Source organism: Calidris pugnax, unplaced genomic scaffold, assembly GCF_001431845.1.
Source record: "Calidris pugnax isolate Ruff unplaced genomic scaffold, ASM143184v1 scaffold196, whole genome shotgun sequence".
NCBI lineage: Eukaryota > Metazoa > Chordata > Aves > Charadriiformes > Scolopacidae > Calidris > Calidris pugnax.
The window spans coordinates 3,764,199-3,772,767 of NW_015091042.1; the positions used below are offsets into that span (position 1 = coordinate 3,764,199).

The window sequence follows — 8,569 nt, forward strand, 5'->3', positions numbered from 1 at the left end:
AGAACGTTCCATTTCAAAAAAGAAGCAAATTTTTATTATTTAAAAAACCACTCTCCTGACACTAAACTGAGTTTCTACTACACTAAATACAACTCTCTCACAGTTGAGTTGTTTTGGATTGCTTTAAACTTTATGTCGTTGTGTAAGTACTGGTATAGGCAAGTAATCTGTGTGATTTTAGTTGTGCCTCAACGGGTGGCCTCTAGCTGGTGGTAGTTTAAAAGAGACTGACCTTACAACTTCAGGAAGTGACGAAAAGCTCTGCCACGAATGACTGTTTGACCCAGTGCTCTAGGGTGTTGGTCTCATCAAGGACAACCTCCAGTTAGGTTTAATCTTACTCTAGACTGCTTTTATTTACTTTTAAAGGCCCTGCTCTACTTAAAGGAAACATCTGATAAATCATGACTACGAGACAGGATATTTATAAACTAAGAGACTCTTACTGATGATTATCCTGACCTGCTAGTTGAGGTGACTGAGATGCAGAAAGATGCCAGTATAGTTTCTTAAGACTCCTAATATCAGATAAAGGCCTATCACAGCATCCACCAAGAATATATTATTGAGAAATGTAATAGTTAACAATTTAATAGAGAGTGAAGCAATTTCCCACATAAAAATAATGTAATAGAAATTGGATGCATGTAAACACTTACAAAACAGACTCAAATAAAAAAAAAGGACAGTACCTATAGCATACAGGATGGAAAGGCAGAAGCTACATCATCCCCTAGGCGAGTGCTGGCCTTTCAGAGCAGATCTCCTTCTGAAAGATCTCAGGCATTTCATTTGTGACCATAGCTGTCTCACAAATCTTCCATTATGGGCATTTCACACCACTGTCACTTTCCTCAGATGGCTCAATCTCAGTCAAAATAAAGGACTGAAAAACAAGGTAATGGTCAGGCATTTGGTCTCAGGTAAAGCAGGTCAGATCTTTCAGAGCCTTGACCTGGTTCAACAGACTCTGAAAAGTGAACACCTCCTTGAGTTGCTGATCCTGCTCCGGTATTTAAATGATGTGTACTCCTCAAGTCCCTTCTCAGGTTCCCCTCTACTACATTAATTCTTGTGCACGGAATTAGTTCCTAATCTGTCCAACTCAGTGGCTTCACCCATGGTACTGCTGGCATTTGGCAGAGCAGCAGCGACTCTGCTCTGAAGCAGTTCTGTCCCCGACAGTGGGGTGAAGTGACAAGACTGGGCTGCGCCTGTACTGTCAGAAAGCCAAGAGTCCATACAAGGAAGTAAGTAAATGGAATTTAAAACATCAAAGTAGAATTTGCTTTCTCTGTTCGGCAGTAATATAACATTACTCTGAACATAAACACTTATAAATTCACTACTGGAAAGCAGAGGGTTTTCTCCTCTGTGAGATAAAGGTATTTTATATAACGTGTGTGACAGGTTTGAATTTCCTACATCATCATTAGTAATCTCCGATAGAAATCCCTCTTTTTAGAAACAAGCTAAGTTTGACAAATGTTTTATTAAAAAAAAAAATAGAAACCCACCATATGGTTAATTTCCTCCCAGTGAAGTTTCAAGTTAGAAGACTGAATTCTATTTTACTGCCCACTAAACTAATAGTGTTTTTAGCAAGCTCTAAATTATTCCCTGCCTATTAGGCTTGACTGTTTCCCCCCCCCAAAGAATTCTGTTGTCTTATGGTGTTACATCTTTAGCTACAATAAACAGAAAGCAAACCCCAGCCCTCCCATAAGAGGCCCACATCCACCCCAAATATCAGCCAATGAAAACATTAAGATCTTAAGTAAAAAAAGGACTGATATATTACATTATTAATCTTCTTGTATTAATCTGAAGCCTCTCCCTCAAATTCTTGGCTCCAGTCAAGGGTCATTTTTGTGCAAAAAAGCTTCTGCCACTTACCTTTATATACAAAGTTTTCGCATGGGCAACACGTACCTTATCTCACAGTTAAAGACATTTCACCAAAGTACTTCAAAACAATTTGAGTACTGTTCTGCAAAAGCTATCCCCTATCAGAATATTCAAGACACAGTAGAATCAAACTGTCATGTATTGGGAACTAATACACAGGTGCAGAATACCAAGTCTTTGGTATTTACCATAGGAAAGAGACTGACTTGCAAAGATTTAGTTATTTCATTAACTTTAACAATAACTTGGACTTTCTCTTAGCCAGGATTACTTTACAATTAGGTTCTAACAATGTAGTGTCCCAACAGCAGGTGTTATTGGCTGTGCAAGCCTTACATTAGAAGAACCACAAAACTTAAGGTGGCTTAAGGCAAACCTTAGTATACAGTACATCCATTTCTGACAGAAAATACTGAAATACATGCTGAATGGGAAACTGAAGGGAGAGTTCTCATATAGAGATCTGATGTCAAGCTATCCAGGAGAAGGACTCCCTTTTAACTCATCTAATAGTCTCAAACTTAAGACTCGCATATCTATCAATATCTGTTCCCTCATGGATGTATTGTGTTAACTCTGTCTCATAAGTGTCAACATAATAAACTTTTAAGTTACTGCATGTGGCTCCTTCTTCACAGCCATGTTCTCATTTCCTAGCCCATTTCCCCACACAGCACATCTCCTAGGCCTTGCATAAAGACAGGTCTCAGCACTTCAAACCCTGCTACCAGTAATTAAACAAAACTAAATATTGCACCTTCCAAACTTTGGAGTCCTTACTGAAGGCTGGGGAACCAGAGAACAGCGCTGCTGCCTACGACAAGTTGTCACTGAAAAACTTCTCTGCTGGTCAATACTTACTGTCACATACACTTTGTGACGCTCAGGCTACATGAAGAACCCTGAACAAATAGCAAGCAACACAAAGAGCCAGCAGCTACGTTACTGTCTTGGTTATACTGACAATTACCTCTTTGCTGTCACCTGCGAAGCCACCGGAAGACTCACAATTAGATAACTTGTCTGCACAAATACTCCTGCTCCTGTGAAACTGCAGTTTCTCAAGCCATTTTTACACTTCAGAATGGTGCACTGAAACCACAGCTCCAGATAGAAAATAGAACTTTAATTCTGTACTTTTTCTAGTGTACTCAAAGCTGTATTCTACAAGATCAGGACATCTTCCTTGTAAGTACCACCTCAGATTACACCACTTCTATTTGCTCTTTGTGAATTAACACAGAAAAATAATTCAACAGCCTTTCCTTTTATCCAGCTAGCAGGCAAGGAAAGAAAACCAGAGGCTTCCAAAAGAGTTCAAAATGAAAGAAGAGCTGGCATTAGCAGGCTGCAGAAAGAAACCAATTCTGTTCCTGCATTTCGCTAATAAATGCTACTTTATCAGATTAGGTTTCTTTTAAGAGGAGGCGGGGGGGGGAGGAGGGGGAGAGGGGTGGAATAGTCACACAACCCAGCGATACAGGCTCAGCTCAGAGAGGCAAAGCCTTATTCTAAAGTCTTCCTTTCAAGGAAAAGAATTTCATACACTCAGGCTTCACACCCTTACAGCCAATATACCTATTACATCAGTTCATTGCTGCAGACTGATTGTTCTTCATAAAAACAAGAGTTTCAGCTGAAGTCAGCAAGAAGGACAAGTATTCCAAGCAGTACATCCTGTAAAATTCATGGAGTCACGGGGACCGAGAGTTGCAGTTACACTGGAGTAAACTGCAAAACCTCCAAGTGGCAAGTTATATGAGCAGTAGCAAGTACTACAGGCCGAAATCTGATAAACACATCACGTACATTAGTCATCTTGACAGCTTCTTATACCCACAAGCCTCATGATTTCACTGCACTAGTTCATCAGTTAACACTGACACCATATTTTAACTGTATGCAGCCATTTCATTTTAAGGTAAAGTTTGCTGGCAAGGGATATCGCTTGCCACGAATGACTGAAGAGTTTTCCAGGATTCCAAGTGAGCAAATAGTGCCTGACATTCAAAAATGAACTCAGAGTATCTGTAAAGGAACTTAACAGAACAGCAAGGTAACTATTACAGGCTATTCTCAATGAAATAGAGGAGTATGTAACACCGCAGTGCTTTCTGTATCAAACAAGACATTTCTGTCTTGCAACAGTTTGCTGTTCTGATGCAGATGGTTATAAGAGTACTAATGCAACTAAATTATTTCAAGTGTATTAGTCATCTGCACTTCTCAGACCAAAATGTCCACATGGCAAATACTCAGATCTAAAAGACAAGCACTACGTATAGCTTCTTCCAAGAAGCCAAGAGATTCGAGCCGATCTCCAGTCATCTTTAGCTTCCCACAAGCAAACAGCCCATCACACTCGATGCTACGAAACAAACAGAAGCAGCTACAACTCCAAACTTTGCCTAGGAACCACAAGTCTGTCGCTCTTCAACCCCTGTGCTGATAACACAAGCCTCCACCAATATCAAAATCCTGGATATAAATGCCTGGAACGTCTGGGGTGGGTTTGGGGGGAGTTTGGGTTGGGGGTTTTTTGCCTTTTTTTTTTTTAAGGCGAGGATTCTACCAAGTAAGTGTTTTGCCTTTTATAACCCAGACACTTAAAACAGGAGTTTTCAAGACAGCAGAAAAAACCGCCCGGCGTTATCAGAGCCATCCGAGAGGCGCCTCAGGGCGCACCCCCACGGAGCAGAGAGGGGACGGGGCACGGACAGCAGCGGCTACAGGCACTTTCCTGCACTTTTAACAAGATATTGTTCCCTCAAGTGAGGGAAAAAGACAGACTCCTTCAGCCACCGGGGCGGGGAAGAGCCCTCAGCTCGCCGCTCCGGGACAACTCGTTGCCCCCCAGCAGGGCTGGCCCAGCTCCTTCACCGGCCGGGGCGGGAAGAGCCGAAGGCGGCTTCCAGACAGGAGCCGCAGAGGTCCAGAAAGCCTCCCAAACTTAACCCCTTCCCAGCCCCGGACACCGTTAGCGCCGTGGGAGCCGCTCCGCGACGGCCGGCACACCTGTGGGCCACAGGCCGGGCTCCGCGGCGGCCCAAGCGGTGTCCCGTGAGGGGAGGTGGAGGGGGGGCTGTGAGGAGACGGGCCGGCCGCTGCTACTCACCCGCACCAGGTTGCTGACAGCGGCCTGCACGGCCGAGACGGGGGCGGTGAGGTCGGGGATGGCCTTGCCGTCCACCTCCCCCTCTTCGTGCATGATGACCAGGTGGGAGATCTGCTGGGCCACCGGCTCCAGGATGCTCTCGATGGTGCGCGTGTGGAAGACAGGCATGGCGGCGGCGGGGCGTGGGGGCCGGGGGCCCGAAGTCCGCACAAACTCCTGGCAACTCTTGTCCCCGCGGGCTGGCGCCCCGCTGAGAAAGCCGCGGCCTCCGAGCGAGGAGGGGAAAACGAGGAAGAAAAGAAACGAGCCCTCAGGTCCTGCCCCTCCGCCCCTGGGGAGATCGCAGCAGCCCGCAGAAGAGGCTCCCGGTTCAGGCTCGCGGAGGCGGGACTCGAACTCCCTGCCCTCCTGCCTCCCCCTGGCAGCGCCCACCCCGCACTGGCACCGCTCCTCAGCCAGGCGGCGGCTTTTCAACCACCACAACCTACCCTTCCCGCCGCCGCCCGCCCCCTCTCCCGCCCTCGCCCAATAGCCGCGCCGCCTCCCTCGCTCCCAGTGGCGCAATGCCGCGTCCATCAACATTCCAGAGCGCCCCCCCGGCCTTTCCCGCACCGCCCGCCTTCCCAACCAAGCTGGGTTGCGCGGGCGCTGGTTTCCCAGCGTTGGGATGACGTCAGACGTTCTGGTGTCCATATAAGGAGAGGATTAAAGCCGGCGGCTGGGACAGCGGCCGGGGATGAGGGACGAGGGCGGGCAGCGGCAGCGGGAGGGGATCCCTGCGCCCCGCCCCGAGTTGTGTCCGTCGGGCTGAGGCGCGGCCACCCGGCTGGGTGCGTGTGGGGGTTCGCTAGAAGGGGTTGGCCGAGGGGAAGGGGTGCCCTTCATCCCCATTCCCCCGCCGCCGTTTAACGTGAGGAGCTCTCCTCAGGCCGTCCGTCCCTCCTTCCGCCTCACACAGATACGGCCTTCCCCACAGAGCGCCCGCAGACCGGCGCGCCCCGGGCGGGGTCCCCACCGCTTCCGCCCCACCGGGAGGAGAAGTAGTGGGAGGCGGCGGAGGCCGCTTCCCTCCCGAGGTGGGGAGGGCCCCCCCCACACCCCCCCTCCGCTTCTCTGAGGCGGAGGGGTGTCCCCCCGCTTCTCTGAGGCGGGGAGGGCGCCCCCCTCCATTTTCTGAGGCGGGAGGGGTCGCGGCGGGACGCCCCGGGATGTCGCCGGGCAGGGGGAGAGGGAGTCGTTTTTTACCGTTACCCTGTGGTGATGGGGGGGGGCGTTAAAATACACTTATACGTGGGGTTTGCGGGAAGGAACGCGAGCCGTGGGCAGGGAGTCACGCAAATTCCCGCTCCCCCGCAGCGCTGGGTCACGGCTGGCGGGGGTGAGGCGAGGCGCAGCCCGGCAGGGCCCGCTCCCTCCGGGCGAGGGGCGACAGGGTTATTCTTTACTTCATCTTTTCTCGGATGACACCGGCACAGAACTAAGCTTGCGAAATGATTACTGGCTTTTAGGTATTTTTGTCCCGGCGCTGCTATTTTAAGCTATAAATTCGACGTTCCCCCTCAGAGTGGCTTTCCCTCCCGAGCGTTGCGCAGCGAACAGCACGCTTCCTGCACAGTGTTTGAGCGCAGCCGTTCCTGCCGACAGACACAGGGGTAGAGAGAAAGAGCAATTAAGTCAGTAAGGCTTCTGGTCTTTATAACTTCATGCACCAGAGCTGTCACTGTTGGAGCTACAAGTTGTAGGCCTGAAGAGATTAAAAACCCCAGATTTTTTGCAGGGTTAGAAATCTTAGCATTTCTGATTTTTTTTTATTTTTTTTTTGCTCTCTTTTCTTTTAGGATGCTGGAAATTGTGTTTACGTGTGTGTACTTATTGACTCTGCAGTGGCAGAAGTCAGACAACTAACTTCCATCTTGTACCATCCAGTTTTCTTTGGAAAGAGGTATACCTGTAGGCTTGATAACAGCTAATCAAATTATGCTACTGGCATTCAAAACATACTTAAAATATCGGCATCTCAGCAGTAATGAGTATATTAAGTCACTCGAACTATGCACCGTAGAGTATTTAATGGATTTAGCTATTGGCTATATAGCATTGTACTTCTCATTTCTAGTATATTCAGTCCCAACAGTGCCTCTTTAGCATACTATGGATCAGTAATAACGCACACACATAAAAATCCTTCTGGATACTAATGTGCAGCAGCTGGGAATTACAAAAAGCAATTAGTCCATGTTATGAACTAATAATCTGCTAAATTCCATTTGGTAGAAGTGTGCAAACCTAATAAACCACGTATTTCGTCAGTTGTGGGACTTGCACATAAGCTCTCTGATTAAAAATAATTGCTTTAAGTCTGGGACCTTGTATAATGAGTTCAGGTTGAGATACGTATATGCAGGCATATGTTTTTAAGAAAGTGTTATTATAAAAGGCTGTCTTGGTGGCTCTAATAAGTATAGTTACTCCTGTCAAAATAAAATACAGAACAGATGGACGTTTTTGGTAGCCTTCTGAAACTTTACTTATCTACAGAGCTAAAATATGTGTGTTTGCATTTGGGGGATGTTGGTATTAAGAGTTTGCTTCACAATTTGGGTTACATTCATGTAATTTTTGCCCATGCAAAAATCAATTTTTATTGTCTGTACTGCAGACCCATCACTGAAGTTCCCTCCCTGCTGTCGCTGTGGCTACCTAACTTCTGAAGCCACATTCAGCAAAATTCCGTGCAATTAACAGCAATACATGTAGCACTGCTTTTTGTTTGTTTGTTTTTTCAAGTGCCACCTTTACAGTGTTTTCTCTTTTCTTTACAGTATTCAGGTCTGTCACATGGATGTCATACCAATAACAGCTTTGCAGCAGGTACTTTTTTTAAAACAAATCAGTTTCTTTTGCCCAGTGCACTATTCAGTCTGTAGTTATACAGTAATTATGCTGCTACTGTGAGATCGCTTCTACAGTTTATTAACTCCCTGGGTCCTAACAGATGGTGAGAAAGTAACAATAGATTTCATGGCGGTATCTTCCGTTTATTGAGCCCAAGGTGGAAATATGTGAATTCTTTTGTCCTCTTCCAGTATGGTATTACACAGGCAACAATGAAGTCCCCAATGAGGAAAAAAATGCTGACCTCCTTTTCTTTCCTCACACTCAAAATTTTAGTATTGTTAAGAAGCAGTATCTATTATTAGCACTACAGTGGTGACTAGCGTCTCAAGTAAGTTAAAGTGGTTAGAATGAAAGGATTAGCTTTAAGACGCCCTTTCTGTGTCTTTCACTATTTCATAAGAACTCAGGTGAGTGCAGTTAACCTCAGTTCTGCAAAGAACTTGACAGCAGTTTAGTTCTGGGTCTTGTCTGGCAGTTCTAGGAACTGCAGCAAGACCAACACGAGGATTTTTCTACACTGACTCATCACCAGTGACGATCTGAGCTAGATGCTAGCAAGAGTTTTTTATGCTGCTTGGTTCCTAGCTGCCCTTCTATAGGTGTGCTGTGTTGCTAAAACATAGAGGAGCTTAGATCTGCAGAGAATGC

The 8,569-nt window shown here is 46.6% G+C and overlaps 1 protein-coding gene across 5 annotated transcripts in view; it reads right to left on the reverse strand.

Moving 5' to 3' along the window:
• The window catches only part of VCL (vinculin), a 64,161-nt gene extending 58,705 nt beyond the window's left edge, over positions 1 to 5,456 (reverse strand). For all 5 annotated transcript variants that reach the window (XM_014956310.1, XM_014956307.1, XM_014956309.1 and 2 more), the window contains exon 1: positions 5,024 to 5,456. In XM_014956310.1, coding sequence (XP_014811796.1) covers positions 5,024 to 5,191 — 168 coding nt within the window. In that variant the 5' untranslated portion in view covers positions 5,192 to 5,456. The remainder of the gene's footprint in view (positions 1 to 5,023) is intronic.
• Between the last annotated feature and the right edge of the window lie 3,113 nt (positions 5,457 to 8,569).